This window comes from Apium graveolens, unplaced genomic scaffold (assembly GCF_009905375.1).
Source record: "Apium graveolens cultivar Ventura unplaced genomic scaffold, ASM990537v1 ctg1240, whole genome shotgun sequence".
NCBI lineage: Eukaryota > Viridiplantae > Streptophyta > Magnoliopsida > Apiales > Apiaceae > Apium > Apium graveolens.
In genome coordinates, this window is record NW_027417138.1 from 86587 (window position 1) to 106473 (window position 19887).

At 35.9% G+C, this 19887-nt stretch overlaps 1 protein-coding gene across 5 annotated transcripts; it reads left to right on the plus strand.

Annotated features, from left to right (window-relative positions):
- Positions 1-212: 212 nt before the first annotated feature.
- Positions 213-5295, plus strand: LOC141699736 (uncharacterized protein At4g06598-like). 5 transcript variants are annotated; one of them, XM_074503580.1, is made up of 6 exons: positions 213-560; positions 1217-1292; positions 1783-2521; positions 4112-4187; positions 4273-4399; positions 4560-5295. In XM_074503580.1, exons 3-6 carry the CDS (start codon positions 1803-1805, stop codon positions 4772-4774), a joined length of 1137 nt encoding a protein of 378 aa, XP_074359681.1. In that variant the 5' UTR covers positions 213-560; positions 1217-1292; positions 1783-1802; the 3' UTR covers positions 4775-5295. The 5 variants fall into 5 exon arrangements, with proteins under 5 accessions (XP_074359681.1, XP_074359682.1, XP_074359680.1 ...); XM_074503581.1 differs by having other exon boundaries at positions 213-534; XM_074503579.1 differs by lacking the exon at positions 1217-1292 and having other exon boundaries at positions 213-534.
- Positions 5296-19887: the final 14592 nt, after the last annotated feature.

The following is a 19887-nucleotide window of genomic DNA, read 5'->3' on the forward strand; positions in this document are numbered from 1 at the left end:
TTACAAACCGTTTATTACCAAACGGTCTATAACACCGTAACCCTTAAACCAATTATAAAGTACCTAGGAATGAGAAATGTACTTAAAAGTAGATCAAAAAATGAACTGTAAAATCGTGTCAACCACCCCCCAAATCAAATCAGTCTCCAACTAATCATACAATCATTTTTCAAATAAGTTAGTACCAAACACCAATTTTTTTGCAAGTGTGTGTATATATGTCTGTACAAAAAAGAAATAGCAATATATGAGTTGTATAACAACTTGCACATATTCATCACCGCCATTAACAAACCACCAATGGGCTGTAATTCACAAAAAAATAAACTTAATCACTTCTTCAAAACAAACCCTTTTTTTTAATAGCCCCAAAATATAAAAATTACCAAAACACACACTCATTTTGTCATTGTATTGTGAATCCAACCCAACCCATTTCGACCCGGGCCTTCAAGAAAGTTTTAGAGAGAGAGAGAAAGGAGATTGAAGGTGGGTTTTCAAACCCTAGAGAGAGAAAGTGAGCTTGGCTTATCAGTATGTATTTATTGCAACATCACATTGTATGTTAAAGATCTTATCTTTTTTCAAGTTTGAGCTTAATTTGTTAGTTTCTTGATTTGTTTGGTTGAATCTTGTGATTTGTGATGACCCTTTACAGTTTACTTGGAATTGAATTTATAAAGATTTGATTTTTTTAGTTTTTTTTGAATTGGGGTTTGTGAAAATGTTGGTAAAGAGAGAGCATGGAGTGTAAAGATGTCATCTTGCGAAAAAGATTACTTGAATTTGAAGTTATAATTCAATATGATTTGTACTGGTGTGATTTATATCTTGTTATAAATGATCGGAAGATTCTGGTTAAATTTGGGTTGATTTCGGAAATTAATTGTATGTATCTCGCTTTCTAGTACTGGTTTTGCTACCGTCGCAGCTGGGAGCTGGCTTTCTTGTGTAATTGTTTGTTGTTGCACTTATTAGAAGTACTCTTACTACAAGTTGTTACTTTAGCATCCTCGTACTTGTTCATTTTTGTTTGTCTAGAATTGCAGTGCTGTGATGTCATCAGTCTATGCTTCAATTATGCAACGAAGATGTTATAAGATTAGATCGAAACGTCACAAGGCATTCTTAAGCAATTGAATAATATTGTCTGAAATTGTAATGGTGGTTAAACCTACAGAGTAACCTGATTTATCTGAAGTGTTTTATTATGCAGGTCTGTTCAATGTAATATGCCTTGAAGATAGAATGAACTATTTTTGATTTATGAGACTGAACTTAGTATTAACTAGGTATCTACTTATTTTTTGCCCAGTTTTGAATTTTTTACATCAAATTTTCCTGCTAATTATACTAGCGGCTTTATGTTTTTAGTGACTCTGTTGGCCAGTTATTAGAAGTCATAATTTTTTAGCATGACAAATTCATCATCACTTCCTTTTCTATTTACCTTCTGTTGTTTAGGCTTCTTTTGGTCAATTGCCATGTTCTGTACATGTTAGAAGTGAACATTAGGGTTTAGACAATTCCTGATCTGTTCACAGGTCAGAAATTGTAAATTACTAATTACTGGTAATGTGCGTAGGTTCTTTTGATTTTGCAATGTGGTCTCTTGTTATGCTATAAGACAAACATGGTTTCTGTTATATATTTCTGCTTGCTCATGCTGAGGTTCCTGGGAATTTTATAATCTGGCACTTTTGGAAGTCTTCATCTATTTATTATTAAGATGATTGTTGGCTAATATAACTGTCTAATATCTTTGATTTTATGTTTCTTCAGGAATTAATTGTGTCTTGAATATGGCAAGTTCGAAGGGTCCATCAAACTTTAAAAATATGATGTATAATGGGAAGCACTCCTTACTGCCACCTAAAAGCCCATTTCCCAGCATTTCCCCTGCATATCTCGATTATGTCCAGCCTTCTGCTATTGGAGTAAAAGGTTTGCCAAAGCCTAGAGAGGGATATTCACATCATCAACGTACATCATCCGAGAGCACTCTGGTCGAGGATCAACCTTCTTGGCTGGATGAACTTCTTAATGAACCAGAGACGCCTGTGCGTAGAGGACATCGACGTTCATCCAGCGACTCTTTTGCATATATGGAGGTGGCTAATGCTAACATGAATTATGCAACTCAGGACGAATATAGATCAAGAAACATGTCTTCTGTGCCTTCAAGGACATCTCAAGATTTTGATTATTACAAAGATGCACGCCGTGATTTCTTCTATCCAGATGCGAATCCATTGGGAAAATCTAAAAGCAGGGTATGGGATCCCCCACTGAATTCATTAGCACATCCAAATGGCCCTCTTTCTGTCAGGGACAATTCTGTTCTTCAACACTCAGTGTCATCATTTTCTTCCCAAGAAACTGATGGTTTCCCGTCCAATTCTACTGAGAAGCAGAATCCAGTTGAATCTGGTCCGTATGATGCAAAACTTTCTTCTGAGAGAAAGGATTCTTCTTATGCTAAAACTTCTGCATCTGAAACTGATACAAAGCGTTCCAAGCAGTATGTGTACTCAACCTTTATTGCTCTCAATATTTTTCTACTCTCCCTTTCTTTCCATCCCTAGCTTTGATTTCATCTTCCACAAGTTAATAATACCATGGAAGCTGGTTCTTATCAATGTTTCAAGATTTAGTTTAATGTAATTATATCTCCAACAGAAATAAAATGTTAAATATTGTTCTAAATTATAATGATCAAATATTTAAAAATACCCAGTATTAAAATAAGCTTAATTATTTTGTTACATAGGTTGAAGTCTCTCTGTTTTTACTCGCAATCGAAATTACCTGTCTATTGACCTTAAGATGGTCAATTTCAAACTTGGATTGCTGTTACCGTCAGAGCTTACACTGATACTTACGAACAATTTAGATATATTTGTTTTGGTTTTTCTTATTTAAGGGTGCAACATATTTAGCTAGAAGAAAAGCAGACCTAGTAAGACAAAATTATATTTGCACTATATAGAGCACCATAGCCTTAAAGTATACACTGTTCTTCCATCCATAGCAACCACCCCAAATACAGTGAATAAGCATGTCCTGTTTAGCATTATGAAATTTGGAATTCTTGGCTCTTTTCAGGCCTCTTAAAAATCCATCAGTATTTTGTGCTCCATCAACAATGTCTGTTAAAGTGACACCGATTCAGATGTATCCTACTTCTCGTCTTTATTAGATTACGAATCTAGAATATCTGATAGCTGTAATAAATCATGATAATAGTTTATTTTAACATCTTTATAATATGTGTATACGAGTTACCAAATAAGTAAAATATTATGCTGCGGATCATTATCATTTTTTCCCTCATCATATCTGGGCCCATTATAATTAGAAAGTTGGATAGCTATTGTGATATTTTTTATATAATAGTAAACCCGAATACACACTAGATTTGTTATTCAAACCATCATCTTAGGCTTCTCTTATTTGAGTAGTTCTATATGAGACTTGTATCTGTAGAGACTAGCATGATACTGTAACTGTTTTGACTATTTACTTGTGGTTTACCAGCTCTTGTCTAACTACTGCTTTGTAGATTGACCTGTGTTTTACTTATCCACTAGGCACTAACGACAAATAATTTATACAATGTGTTTTATACAATCCTATATTATATGATGCCACTGAATGAGTTTCCTTAATTTTTTCAATGTTTATGTTGCTTGAAAAAGTTTTTAGTTGCCTTGGCTTCTAGCAGTGAGAATTAACATATGCTGCAATGTAAAATGCACCTCAAAGTTGTATCTTCCATAATATTACTATGTTTGTAAGCCTTATAGCTACATCAGATACAATAATTAAGGATTAAGGATTAAGGATGAATATCGATAAAATATTGTCTTTTATTCATGAAATATTATTTCTAAAAAGACGGTCAGTCTTGCCCTTCAATGTTAAAATTAGAGTGGTTTTAAACTAGTTGAAGTATCATTTTTTTGGGAGCAGCTCATATTCCCTTGCATCACCTTGGAGAACTTTCAATCTAATTTATCAAGGATTCATTCAGAATGACTTATCTAGTAGGCTATCGTAGAATATTAATCTCCATATCTGAAATGTTTGATATGTCATCTGATGCATACAGGCAATTTGCTCAAAGATCCCGGGTCCGGAAACTTCAGTACATAGCTGAGCTGGAAAGAAATGTTCAGGCATTGCAGGTAAGTATCAGCAGAAGCAAAACTTCAAGAATTGTATCATTTACACACACTTGAATAGTTATAATTTATTTCTATCTAAATGTAGGCAGAAGGCTCTGAAGTTTCTGCTGAACTTGAATTTCTCAACCAGCAAAGCCTTATTCTGAGTATGGAGAACAAAGCTCTGAAACAACGGTTAGAAAATGTATCCCAAGAGCAAGTAATAAAGTACTGTAAGTATCTTTCACTATAGGTTATTGTCGAGCTACGAAGAAATAATATTGTTTTAAACAAATATAAACTCCGCTACCAATATAGAGTGATTGTATGATCGTAATGTTTGTGACTTATATACCATATGTATGTTACTAATGCATCCGATGCTTTTCTCAGTGGAGCATGAAGTACTGGAGAGAGAGATTGGCAGACTTCGGGCTTTGTATCAACAGCAGCAGCAGCCACCACAACAGCTGCAATCTTCCAGTCATCGACGCACAAATAGTAGAGAAGCAAGCAGTAAAGATCTTGATTCACACTTTGCGAACCTTTCTTTGAAGCAGGACTCTGGCTCTGGGCGTGATGCTGTTTCTGGTCCGCTCCACATATGAAATATACGTAGCTGCAGAACTGTGCTAAACCAGATTCTCCCATTGATGTGCCTATAACTGAAACTCCAAGTGGTTTCTAAGGTGTTTAGGTTCAAGCTTCTGCTTTTGCTTCTTTAATTGTTGGCCCTTTTTTGTTTTCATTTGAATTTTTACTTGGCCATATGCTTTTAGTAGCTTATGTGCACCTGGTGGCCCCTTCGGAATTGTAGTTCTGATCAGTGACTCACTGGAGGTGGTAACTATTGTTAGTGGTATTTGTTTCTCTTGTATGCTGGACAGAGTAAACCTTGTTATCCTTTCGTTGACTAAATGGACTTGCGGGGTTGTTTAAGTCTACAATCCTATTTGCCTGTAATGCTCTCTTGTACATCAGCAAGCAGCGTGTTCAGTAGTTGCTCAAACATCAAACACGCAACATGTACTGTATTGAACGCTCGCCTCCTTTGTAGGAGGTCAAGGGTTCGTCCCCTTGATGTGCTTGAGTTTACTTAAAATAAGACGTACATGTATTCTTATTATCATACTTTGTGATCCTGCTTTTATGGTCTATATTTGTTCACATAGAAAACACCGATGAAGTGTAAAGTATATATTTTTCAGAAAAATAATTTTGTAACGTTCTTATAATTTGAGTAAATATAACGAACCATTTTCATTTAGTAGTTATCCTCATTTTCTCTAAACTATACTTCCAAGAGGCTTTCCTCTTCGAACATTATTTGTTACTAACATAATAACCCCGTGTCTCACACACTGATCATTTTTTAATTTTTTTTATGGATCATGTAATTATAATATTCTGAGTTGTCTTCTTATTTGTAAATGTTGTATAATGTCTAATGGATATCAAATATAAGTTGATTGTTTATCAATGTATATTATTTTCATACAAGATATTATCAAATTACACAACGTTTCTAATATGACACATTAAATAAAATATATATACTTGTTTGTAATGAAATGATTAAACTTAATATGTAGAATGTTATTATATTTACAAATAAAAAACTAAAAATTAACATATATGTTAAATATATAGTTGATAAAAAATTTTGAATTTTTATTTAAATAAATTATATGTACTGGTCAATATTATTATTGAGTTCACTACTAACTTAAATTAACTTACTCAATTTAAAAAGATAAAAAATACATAATTGAAGTCAAAATGACTTGAATCATAATATATAATAATATAAAATTTACACTACTGTTAATATAAATGTTGATATTAATGAAAAAGGTTAGTTTTTGAAAATCAACGTGTATATGTATGGAAAAATGTTAGTTTTTATTTACACTACTGTTAACAAAGTAATATTAAATTATATGTGTGTGTCATCATGCAAATTATCGTATGTTACATTTTTTAGTAAATTAGGATGATTTCAATTATTTATATGCTAAATATCTGATTTATGTACATGTATAATTATTATTAAGTTCTAGTGAGACAATTGATTACTTAAATAACATGCATTTATAACTATTTAAAAATTAAAGTTACGTAATAAATAAATTGCAATAATTTATATATGGTATTCACATTATCACTGACAAACAATTCATATCTATTTTCTACGCAACCAAGTATTAATCATGATTGTAACATAAAAATAAATTATATATATCGTAAAGACTTATTATTGATACTAATAATTTTTTCCAAGAATTCGAAGGAAAATTATAATTATATCGTTATTTAAATTGCTTTTAAGTTTCTTTCATTACGACTCTAATATTTCTTCATATAATTATTTGATAATATTGTATACTATTCTCCTAAAATAAAATAATTTTCAATTCGATAACGGTTTATAAATATTCAGTTGAACTGGTTAATTCGTTCAAATTATTGAACAATATGTATTCAATCTTTAGATAGTATAAAATTCATTGAATCAAATGTTACAATGAAGTATAGATATAACTCATATTTGAATAATTTAAAATATTAAAATAATTCAAAATATTTGTACAATATTATCTTGATCAATGAAATTGCTTATCTAAGATAAGTCTTTTTAAAAAAGCTAGTATTTTAAGTGAAAAATGAAAAATAAATCAATTTAATATATCATCGTAGTTTTAACAAATCTCGTGAGATCTCATATCAAATTTCGAATAATTTTAAAATCGGGATAAGTCCCAAAAAAAATGTGCTACATGAAGTGTTATGGATAAAAACTTAGGGTATATTCAATGCTAGGGTTCGTGAGCTTCGAGGCTCGATTTGACTGCTCTTATGGTTCGTGACTCAATATGCCTTAACAAAATACCTACGTACATTACTGTTCACCAAGGATCAAGTCAAAAACGTAGTTCTGATTTTTGGGATGAGACCCCTTATATAGGCATGTGATGCCTTCGAATTAAGTTAGGGTTAGGAGACTTGGTGGACAACTCTCAAAATTAGAATGGATTTTGGAGTCCTATAATGCAGGAAGTTGATTCCTTATCCTGTGGGATTTCTTGGAGGCCAATCTCCAAGGAATTGTGTCCTTATTAGACTTTACTGATCAGCTGATTTATCCCTTATTAATTAATTACAAAATTAAATAATATTCAAGGCTACTTATTTGTTCCATCAGGTCTGATCAATGTGTAAACCTTCTTGGTCTGAATGTCATACATATGACCTTCTTTAATGGGTCTTGCAGTCCTAGATGTAATTAAGGCAACATTAATGACGTATTTAAGGTTTATTTTATCCCCTATCAATGAAGTTAGTAATTTTAATACACATAATCAACTGACTTGATTTTATAAAGACCTCAAATAAATTAATTTATATTAACATTATATATTAAAAAAATTCACATTATTGATAAGATATTCTCGCCGAGTTTGTAATTAGATTTATTAAACGGAGAATGTGACGATATTTTTCGGCCGGGTCATGTAATCAAATTTCGAATATTTTTTGAATAATGGGTCAAGTTCTGATTTCAAATTCGAAATAAACTAAAATGCATTGACTCATTATAATTCGAACTTATCTGAATATATAATACCAATGTATATTATTAATATTTTCTTTAAAAATTATATATGTACATTTTAATTACTTTTTATAATAATAAAATTATATGAGATATATTTTTAAACTAAAAAATGATTAATAAATAAGATAATAATTCATATATGTAGTATGTACTATGCCTAACTTTATATCTGGAATTCAATTTTTTAAAATTAATTGTACAAATACTCAAGTAACTATCTTTTTTTGCGGAATTCAAGTAATTATCTTTAAAGCTAAATAAAATATTTATTGAGCACACTTACATATTATGTATATGATAGAAAGTACATGTAACAATATGGTGTAGTAGTATGAAATTATACAGGTGAATGAAATATCTAATTCCCACAAATCACACCTTTTATATAAAAAGCACATGTGACACTATAGTGTAGATGAGGTTATCTTTTACATAAATGAACGCCAGAGTAAAGAAAACGCTTCCTGCCTTGTAAACACCTATTTTTCAAGATTTTTCCCTTAATTTCTGGAATTTTTCCTTAAGTTTCAGGAATTTTCCCTTAATTTTTGGAATTTTTCCTTAATTTCTGGAATTTTCCCTTGACTTTCAGGATTTTTCCTTCATTTCCAGAAAATATTCATGATTTTCAGTTTTTCCTTTGATTTTCAGGAATTTTCTTAATTTCTCTGAATCTTTCTTGAATTTTTCGTGAAGTTATTTCAGAATATATTATTTTTCTGTATTTTCCCTGAAATTTATCCTTTTTCTTCTTCTTTTTTTCCTTTTATAAGCAATTTCGACTAGGAATCCATTCGACCAGGATCCTGGTCGAATCATGCTCCCCAAAACCCTGGTCGACACTTCTTTCGGCCAGGATGGTTCGATCAGGATCCTGACCGAATTCGATCAGGATTTCGACCCTGGTCTTACTGTTCTGACCGAATTAAGTCCCCATATTTCCTGGTCGTGCTTAATTTCGACTAGAGTTGTTCGACCAGAATCATGACCGAATTTCGGTAATGATTTATTTGCTAAATTAGTTTTTGAGCGCATTATGGCCCAATATCTTTTGCTCGTGGAGTTTTCGATCAGAAACCTTCGATCATAATTCTTGATCGAATTTTCGGTCAAAGCTGGTGTTTGTCCCTTTTCCTGACCGAATTAAGGACCATTATTTTCTGATCGAATGTATTTTCGAGCAGATGCTGTCGACCAGGAATTATATCAGAATCTTGACCGAATTTAGGTCAGGATGTAATTCTTGACTTTAGCTGGGCCAAACCTATAATTTTTGGGCCTTTCATTGGTCTTTTTTATCATGGGCCTTTTCCTTGGGCCGAATGTTTACAGGCTTCCTTTCTGGGCCTAATTTTTCTGGGTTTTCTTGTTGGGCCTTTGATCTTTGGGCTCAATTATGTGAGCTTGGCTTAACTGCCTTGGGCCTTCTTTCATAGGCTTCTAAGCCCAAAATCCAGAATATTCTGGAGTCTTGTGGTATCCCTTTATATATATGCAACTATTTATATATAAATCAAATTTTTATTTTTATTTTCCAAAAATTCTCTAGATCCTTCTAGAGTTGTGTAAATTTGGGCCAAATGGGCTTTTGACCGGTTATAACCGGTTGAAATTCTTGTTTCACCGGCCCATTGACCGGATAACAGGGGCTATATAAGGGGGGAGAGTGAAGTGAGAATTCACATTTCACTTTCTCATTTCTCACTTCATAACTCTCCTCCTCCCTCTCAACCTCTAGATTTTCCGGTTAGAAATCAACCTTTTCCGACCTTCTTTCTCCTCCTTCCACAGCTTCAAGCTTTACTCCAACCACCATTAATGACAGACAAGAGTTCAGAAAGGGTGGCTAAGATTGCTTCAGCATCTAAGAGAGGTAACGATATCGAAATTCGCTCATATTATATGTCGTTGCTAGATATGATCAATACCAGGGGAGACAAATACCCGTCTAACACTCATTTAGAATCTTTTGATTATTGTAACAAGTGGTACAATTCAAATGCTATTAACAAACTCAACGAAATCTATAATGTTCGTCCCCCCTTAGGATAGTTCCTGCCGAAGGTGGCGATCGTGTGGCGCCCTCCAAACCCGGGTCAGAAGTTTGGGGTCCACACACACACACCTTAATTATAACCTGCTTATAACAATATTAAAGATAATAATAATATGCAGTGACCCTACTTACCAACTACCACGGATCGCAACAGGTTAAAGTATGCACACAAGCCACACACACACACTTATATTACAAATGCCCAAATCCCAACTATTCAAACTTACAACTGAATATTAAACATTATTACAAACTTCATAAACTTAAACTATTCCAAAAGCTGTCAGCTAGTTTAACTCGATCAACCTGGACTCCTAGCTCTTATACTGGATTGGGGATCCTCGCTACCAACTGGTTCCTTCTTAACTGGAAAAGAACATAAACAATATCGCACAAATGAGCTAACTATCTCAACAAGTCACAATGACAAGACTGAGAATAATGATCATCAAGTGAAAAGAGTTAATGCAACAGGTGAACAATGATTAATGATTTAGAATTGGATATTATGTTTTCATTTTAAAAACCAAGGTTAGGCTGCTGATCAGTAACGCACTAACCTCGAGCAAGACACACAGCTCTGCTCTAATTACTGGATCCAAGGCACACATTGGCCTAATTTGACCACCAATCTGGTCTGACCACGAATCTGGTCCATAATTTTATTAAACAATCCAATTCTAACATAATAACAGAGTAAACAATGTAAAGCAATAAACAAAATTATAAGCAACATAGTATGTCCAATAATGAGATGGTTTCAATCTTCACCAGGAATAATAAGGCAATTTCAAAGAATGGTTGTCAGGTAATGAAAGAATTGGATAACAAATGAATCAAAGTTTCAAGGTTATAAGGATTTGGACTTTCAAAGCATATGGTACAATGGTTTGAATATGTAAGCAATCTGATTCAGTGGTTGGTATTTGGTTTATATGTATTTGTGGAGTAGTATCGTATATCTGTGGTTTGTATTCGGGTATTCAACAATCAATGGTTCAGAAAGAATAAGGTTTACGGTTCAGAGATCAATAACTGGAATCAAGGTTTAGGGTTCAGTTCTGCAAAGCACTTGTAATATAGGACTATCAATAATCTACTATATATCTCGAGAAAGTTCAGAACACTTGCCTGGTACTAACTTGCTATACTTCACTAACTTCCAATCACAACCGTCTTCCTCCTCGACTATTTGCTTTCCTTTCCTAAGCTTTGCCTCTTCTGCTCATATATCATAAACATCTATCAATACTCAACTCATACGATTCTATTCAGTATACACTTCTATCTACCCTTCGTTTTACCCAAATCCGACTAACGAATTGAAAATTACGCTAAAAATAAGTAAACACCGAACATATAGACCGACAGTCAAACAACAAGTCACATATAACACGTAACACGTCAAACAATCAATGACATTCCATTTATAAAGAAGTCTCGGGTCATAAACAGGCTTTCGAGTATTTAATATGATTTTTAAAATATTTTTCGGAGTCAAAACGGGTCGTTGGATAAATTTTAAAGCAATAAACATGGTTCGGTTGGCCAAATCTGGCTTCAAAATAATTTTCTAATAATTATCGAGCCTTGAAAACAATTTAAAATAATATTACAAAGCTCGAAACTATTTTTCGGAATTTTTATATCAATAATAAATAATTAAACCTAATTACATAATTAATTAATATCAATTAATAATTAATTAAATCAATTAATTTTCGAATTAATTGACCAATTAATCAATTAATTATTAACTAAAATTAATTAACTAATTAATTCAAATTTATTTTTTGAATTAAAAATAATTTTTGGAGTTAAAATAATAATTTTTTTGAAACCAGATTTGGCCAACCGAACCATAATTATAACTTTAAAATTTATCCAACGACCCGTTTTGACTTCGAAAAATATTTTAAAAATCATATTAAATACCCGAAAGCCTGTTTATGACCCGAGACTTCTTTATAAATGGAATGTCATTGATTGTTTGACGTGTTACGTGTTATATGTGACTTGTTGTTTGACTGTCGGTCTATATGTTCAGTGTTTACTTGTTTTTAGCGTAACTTTCAATCCGTTAGTCGGATTTGGGTAAAACGAAGGGTATATATAAGTGTATACTGAATAGAATCGTATGATTTGAGTATTGATAGATGCTTATGTTATGTGAGCAGAAGAGGCAAAGCTTAGGAAAGGAAAGCAAATAGTCGAGGAGTAAGACAGTTGTGATTGGAAGTTAGTGAAGTATAGCAAGCTAGTACCAAGAAAGTGTTCTGAACTTTCTCGAGATATATAGTAGATTATTGATAGTCCTATATTGCAAGTGCTTTGCAGCATTGAACCCTAAACCTTGATTTCAGTTATTGATCTCTGAACCGTAAACCTTATTCTTTCTGAACCATTGATTGTTGAATACCCGAATACAAACCACAGATATACGATACTACTCCACAAATACATATAAACCAAATACCAACCACTGAATCAGATTGCTTACATATTCAAACCATTTTACCATATGCTTTGAAAGACCAAATCCTTATAACCTTGAAACTTTGATTCCTTTGTTATCCAATTCTTTCATTATCTGACAGCCATTCTTTGAAATTGCCTTATTGTTCCTGGTGAAGATTGAAACCATCTCATTATTGGACATCCTATGTTGCTTATGATTTTGTTTATTGCTTTACATTGTTTACTCTGTTATTATGTTAGAATTGGATTGTTTTATAAAATTATGGACCAGATTCGTGGTCAAACTAGATTGGTGGTCAAGTTAGGCCAATGTGTGCCTTGAATCCAGTAATTAGAGCAGAGCTGTGTGCCTTGCTTGAGGTTAGTGCGTGACTGATTAGCAGCCTAACCTTGGTTTTTAAAGTGAAAACATAATATCCAATTCTAAATCATTAATCATTGTTCACTTGATGCCTTAACTCTTTTCATTTGATGATCATTATTCTCAGTCTTGTCATTGTGACTTGCTGAGCTAGTTAGCTCATTTGTGCGATATTGTTTATGTTCTTTTTTAGTTAAGAAGGAACCAGTTGGTAGCGAGGATCCCCAATCCAGTGCGAGAGCTAGGGGTCCGGGTTGATCGAGTTAAACTAGCTGACAGCTTTTGGAATAATTTAAGTTTATGAAGTTTGTAATAATATTTAATATTCAGTTGTAAGTTTGATTATTTGGGATTTGGGCATTTGTAATATAAGTGTGTGTGTGTAGCTTGTGTGCATACTTTAACCTGTTGCGATCCGTGGTAGTTGGTATGTAGGGTCACTGCATATTATTATTATCTTTAATATTGTTATAAGCAGGTTATAATTAAGGTGTATGTGTGTGTGGACCCCAAACTTCTGACCCGGGTTTGGAGGGCGCCACAGATCGTACATGCCACTGGAAGCCCGATACTTTGTTCATTTATGCAGATGCCCTTTCTGCGGGGCTTAGGTTTCCTTTTCATGAGTTCATTCCTACTTTGTTAGCAGACTTACAAATTAGTCCTTGTCAGCTTCCTCCTAATTCCTGGATAAACATTTTATGTTTTATGGTTTTGTGTCTTCGAAGTGGTTTCCCTCTTTCAGTAGCCGTGTTTAGGAAAATTTTCCAGTGTTACAACAGTTCCCAAAACTCCTATGGCTGGATATATATTAGATAAAGGCCTAAATGTAAACAAAATTTTAATAGTGCTTCAATTTCCTGATAATAACCAACATTGGAGGGATAACTTTGTCGGGCTTAAGTGGGAGAATGGAGACTGGGGTACACTCTTTAGATCCTCCTTTGGGAAGGTCAGCGATGGTAGCCCCAAATTCATTCACCTCACTCCCGAAGAGACTATCATATATAATGAGCTCATAAAGGATAACGATGAAACTCCCAGCTGGACTTTGTTAGAGGAGTTTTCTCTGATCCATGTGGGGCTTTCCTTAGTTTCTGTGCATGGTATTTTTCTTCCCTTCTTATTTTCACTTTCTTTTATGCATTATTGACACCATTTATTTTTGTTTTTCTTTTGTTTTTGCAGCCGCCAAGGAAATTAGTGAAGATAAATTTCCTGTCGTTGAGGAAACAACGAGAATGAAAGACCCGGCTTGCGGGGTTGGATACACGGGGAAAGGCACTCGAGCCCAGTTTTTTGAGGAAGCATAAGGAGCCTATGGTGGAGGCTTCTTCCGGGGGAACTAAAACCCCAGCTGCTCCTGCTTATATAGCTATAGACGCTTTCCAAACTCTCTAGGGATCCCGTCGAGGGGATACCGTGGTTGGATCCACGAAACATGCATGGGATTGGTCCTACCACTCTGTGACCCCTAAGGACTTCACCGATATTGTGGCGGGTCCAAATTTGGAGAGGATAAAGCTTATGGGTGCTCAATCTTTGGCCTCGATATGGGTCTTTCATTTTTAACTCCTTTTTCCTTTATATATACTCGTAGAATTCTCTTGCCTTACGCTCTTTGTTTATCATTTTGTTTCAGCCCAATGCTTATTTCCAAGCGGCTGTGAGACAAGCCGAGTCATGGAAGAAAGCCTCGGATAATGCGGACAATGCCCTCAGGAGGCAACAGAGGAAGTATGTTGTGCTGAAGAAGAAAATGAAGCGCAAGGAGGAGGAGCTAGGAGAGGCGAATGTTAGGGCGAAATCATGCACTAATATTCACGCAAGTATACGCGTTCGCAAGTAATATAGAATACTTTCTAGTTCGTTCCCTCAGAGACTCAGACTAATTTATTGTCTAATTTAACTCACTCACCAATGTATGATTACTTCTCAATGTTAAGATAATAACACTTAAAATTGTTGATTAAATATTAACTATAATTAACTACTTAATTAACCACTTAACTAACACTTCAATTTATCAATAATAAAACACTCATGAGATCACAACTTCATTATTACTTCCTTCTATAGCCATTGTTATTACCTTTAGCATGTGACAGTGATGATATTAATCGAATAACACGAAACTGATAAAAGCCAACTTTCATTGTACTAATACCATTCTACCAAATATCCACAATTAAGATAGAAATTGAATAGTCATCAATTATGTTGAGTTCCTATATGTCTACAGAAATTGACAACACCATGATTTAAGCACAAGTTATTCCTTTTGATTACATAGGGCAAATAAAACTGTTAGAGTTACCTACTAATCATGCACAACGTACATGAACCTATGCTAGCATGGCAAGTTCTAAATCTCAAGATCCACCGTCGCTTCACAAGAGATTAACACCCTATCTTATATGTTCGCGACGCACATAAGACGAATACGCACAACCAATACTAGATATCATGCAATCATCACACACTAAAGTATTAAACAATTAACTAAAGAATTCCATAGTAAATCCGTTGCAATCCCATGATCACGATTAGCCCATAATAGAACTTATCGCCATCATGGGTTCATATGAAATTATGATAAACGAACACAAGAAAATAACAACTAAACTAATTATATTAAAACAGAGTACGTCACAAGAGTAAATAAGTGAAAGCAAGAAAACTAGCATCCAACGTTACAACGAAACAAGAACCACAAGAATATATGCTTCCTCTTCGTTGCTGTGTGCTAAATCGGTCTTCTTCCTTGTCTCCTTCGCTTCTTGCAAAACACAATCTAAAACATAATCCCCTCTTAATACTCTCTGAAAAACGTCTCAAATCTACTTATATAATAGTCCCATAAAACTCATATTACATAGAAGTTGGAAGCCAAACAGAAGTAGAAGTCTAAAACAATATATTATTTTCCCCGACCCTGCGCGGCCGCTCAGCATTTCTGCGCGGGCGCGCAAGGCTGCTGCGCGGCCGCTCAGCATTGCTGCGCGGGCGCGCAGGACCCTACTGGAAAATTTCCAGGTTTGCTCCGTTTCTTCGCCGTAATCTGCCCATTCTTTTCCTCTCGCAATGGTGAACACATGCCAAGGCTTATTCTTGATGATTCCTCCTCCGAAATGCAACTAATACCCTGAAATGCATAAACACTAGAAAAACGCATCAAATACACAAAATACTTGATTTCAAGACACCAATTTAAGCCATTTTAAGACGTTCTAAGTGGTATAAAATACCACTTATCACACCCCCAAACTTAAATCGATGCTTGTCCTCAAGCGTCACAGACTCAAAAACAAATAAAAATATGCATGAATGCAATCTATATGAAAATGCAACGATCCCCCTTACTTCAATTAACCAACCAAATTGTCATACCTCAACGAATGCAGTTAGACACTAAAGATCAAGAAACTCATGCAAACGGACATACCGCCAGAAACGTGGTGTGTGCAAATGCTTAACAGATATGCTTCAGAACTAGACCAATTACTATGACTAGACTATCCTCAAGGCAATCCTACGATTATACAAAGAATAAAAATTCTAGGCACAAAGTGATATACAACACTACAAGAACTTTGGAGCTTACTACGGAATCGTGCTTTTTATTTACAACGCAAATGCTTATTTGACCGTGCAATGAGTGAGGTCCACAAAAGACTTATACAATGGTATCCATGTAACGAGCGTTAGGTTAGCGGATCCCAGACTCTAAAAGCCTTAGGTCACTAGGCACAAAGTCCCCTAAGAACTTAATAACTCGAATACCAAAGAGCCCACTCTTAATCAATTACGCAAATTTTTTTTTTCTTTCTTTTTTTTAACTCTGAGCAAGTGCGTTTCACTCCATCTTGCTCAACCCTAGACTACTCGCATAACATGCAAGCCGGCTACTAGCCATTTGACGCCTAGCCACAACTAGCAACAAATTCCAATTTTACTCAATTTTTTGTTTCTTTTTTTTATACCTTTACCACTAAGAACCTATTATCAAATTCTAAGCATAATAAATAGATTATCCTCGAAAATAATCAGATCATAACAACAATCTAGTCCTTCAGCATTCTCTAAGACTTAGTGACAATACAAGTGCTTCTAGCATGCATATCAACCTACACAACTTAATATCACTTTAATGCTATCACTACACTCGCATTAATATCACAATTCAGTCGATAAATCATTGCAAAAGGGATCATGGTATATGCATGAGCTATATGATATGACAAACAAATAAAGCTATACATAAAAAAAAACTATATGGCAAAAAATTATGCGACTATATGAACTAACTATCATGAATATGCAACTATATGACACACACAAAATATTCCTTAACTACCACCCCCAAACTTAAAATCTTCACTGTCCCCAGTGAAGGTAGTAGAAAGGAACATAGGGTATACCTACTCGGAGTCATCATCATCATCACCCTCAGTGGGTGGAGTATCAGGCGGCGGGTATGCAGAGTCCTCACCAAAAACTGGCCACTGGATATCAGCTCCAAGGCCTCGAAAAGCAGTTCCTAACGCAAGGGTGAGCTCCTGAGCAAACCTGCTCTGCGTCTCATACATGACATCCATCCACCGTGAAAGCCTCCTATACTGGGCATCACCCATCCCAGCACCCTCCTGAGCTCTCGAAGAACTAGCCTCACAACGCCCTGGCCTGGCCATAGTAGCACCTCGTGCTGGACGCCCTCCTGGAAGACGATAACCCAGCCCATGCTCCTCAGGCTCACCACCGGTCCACTCCTGCATCCCATTCAGAGTGCCAGAATCTATAGGAGCTGCTGGCAACTGCAACTGCTCATGAGCCGGCCAGTTCACTCCTACTGCACGGCATAGCTTTGTAACCGTGGATGCATAAGGGATGTTCATATGCTTTGCTCCCCTCAAAAACTTCAGAATTCCTTGGTAGATAAACTCACCAAGGTCCAAATAGTATTCCTCATTCAGAATTCCCCACAACAACTGTGCTCTCTCAACTGTGACCTCGTGTGCATGTGAAGAAGGCAAAATATTAGCACATATAAATGCGTTCCATGCACGGGCATACCTGTTCATGGCGATCGCCGGAAAGTGACGATACTCATTATTGGCTGGACTGCGGTTCCAAACTGTGCCCGGTCGACAGAGAGTCGCACAAATCAAATCCAAGTCAAAATCCTCAGCAGTCTTTTCATTCCAGTTCTCCTCCTCGGGCTTCCTCTCTCGCTGTCCAATCACTCGGCGAATCGCCGCAGGATGATAATCAACCGTCAGCCCCCGAACTACAGAAAACCCATTCTTTTCAGCCTTCGCGTTTGCGTAGAACTCGCGAACAACACTCATCGGTACTGCTTCGGGTGACTCACAAAAAGCTATCCACCCCTTCTCTGCAATCATGGGCTACAACTCACCATCCCTCCCTGATGGTAAAAACCCCCTTTCTTTCAGAATCGGCTTCCCCAACAGCCTAGTGTACTCCTCCTCCGCGGCTCTGTCAGTTAACCAAGGCCTTGCAGCAGTACCCCTTGATGAATCAGCAGTAGGAACTGTGTTGCTGCTGTCAATAGTGCGTGCTCTCTTGGGTGCCATTGATTTGTGAATAAAAGTGTGTAAGAACTGATTTTTGATGTTTATGAGAGGGTTTAAGTGTAGGAAGTTGTGGGAGATATGTAGGATAGGTGTATGTATATATAGGGTGTGGAGTAGGTTAAATTAGATTAGGAGTGGGGTTGAGGGATAAAATCATGGGGTAATGGGAAAAGAATTCGTGGGTTTATGGGCTGTAATGGGTTTTTGTGTTTTTGTGTTTTTTTTTTTCTGAACTGTAAAAAAAATTTCTGGAACTCGACCCCTGCACGGCCGCTCAGCATTTCTGCGCGGGCGCGCAGCAAGCTGCGCGGCCGCTCAGCATAGCTACGCGGGCGCGCAGAGGGTCTCTGGAATTTTTTTTTTCAGCCCCTGTTTTCTGATTTTTTTGTGTTTTTGGATAGGTTATTAACTTCTAAGGGTTTCTGTAACAACAATTCATGGGTTGCCTCCCACACAGCGCTTCTTTTTCGTCATTAGCTTGACGTTCCATTCCTTTCTCACGTAGTCAACAAAACAGCACTAACCACCTCTCGGTTTTCCATGTCCCCATAGTAGTGCTTCAACCGCTGACCGTTAACCTTGAATGCTTGGTCCGAATCATTCTCAAAAATTTCCACCGCTCCATGTGGAAATACAGTTTTGACAATAAAAGGTCCAGACCACCTTGATTTCAACTTCCCAGGAAAAAGTCGGAGCCGAGAGTTGAATAACAGAACTTGTTGCCCTGGCACAAACAACTTAGGATGTAGCTTCCTATCGTGCCACCTATTCACCTTTTCCTTATACATTTTGTTATTCTCGTACGCTTGAAGTCGAAACTCATCAAGTTCATTAAGCTGAAGCATTCTTTTCTTACCAGCTGCATCTAAATCCAGGTTCAATTTCTTCAATGCCCAGTAGGCCTTATGCTCAAGCTCCGCCGGTAGATGACATCCCTTACCGTACACCAACTGAAACGGTGACATCCCAAGTGGAGTTTTGTATGCTGTTCTGTAAGCCCAAACAGCTTCATCGAGCTTTAAAGACCAATCCTTCCTTGACGGACAAACAACCTTCTCTAGAATGCACTTTATCTCTCTGTTAGACACTTCCGCTTGACCATTTGTTTGTGGATGATAGGCAGTAGCTACTCGATGATTCACATTATAACGCTGCATCATAGAAGTGAACTTACGGTTGCAAAAAGGCGATCCTTCATCACTTATGATTACCCGAGGTGTTCCAAACCTTGTGAAAATTTGCTTATGAAGAAAATTTAGCACTGCCTTTGCATCATTTGTCGGTAAAGCTTTAACTTCGACCCATTTTGAGACATAATCGACTGCCAGCAAGATGTACTGATTATTGCAAGACGAGATAAAAGGCCCCATGAAATCGATTCCCCATACATCAAAGACCTCGACTTCAAGCATCACATTTAATGGCATCTCATCCTTCCTTGACAAATTTCCCACTCTTTGGCAACGATCACACCTTAAAACAAACTGATGAGCATCCTTGAACAAGGTGGGCCAGAAAAAACCTGCTTGCAGAATACGAGCTGCCGTTTTCTCACCTCCATAGTGTCCACCATAAACCGTGGAATGGCAGTCTCGTAATATCCCCTCCGTCTCACA

What these genes read in the sequence shown, in the direction of transcription:
- LOC141699736 (XM_074503580.1), top strand. Translation starts at nt 1,803, where the DNA reads ATGGCAAGTTCGAAGGGTCCATCAAACTTTAAAAATATGATGTATAAT. An exon ending in GAAATGTTCAGGCATTGCAG is followed by an intron (nt 4,188 to 4,272) that starts GTAAGTATCAGC and finishes ATCTAAATGTAG; the next exon opens with GCAGAAGGCTCTGAAGTTTC. An exon ending in AGAGCAAGTAATAAAGTACT is followed by an intron (nt 4,400 to 4,559) that starts GTAAGTATCTTT and finishes TGCTTTTCTCAG; the next exon opens with TGGAGCATGAAGTACTGGAG.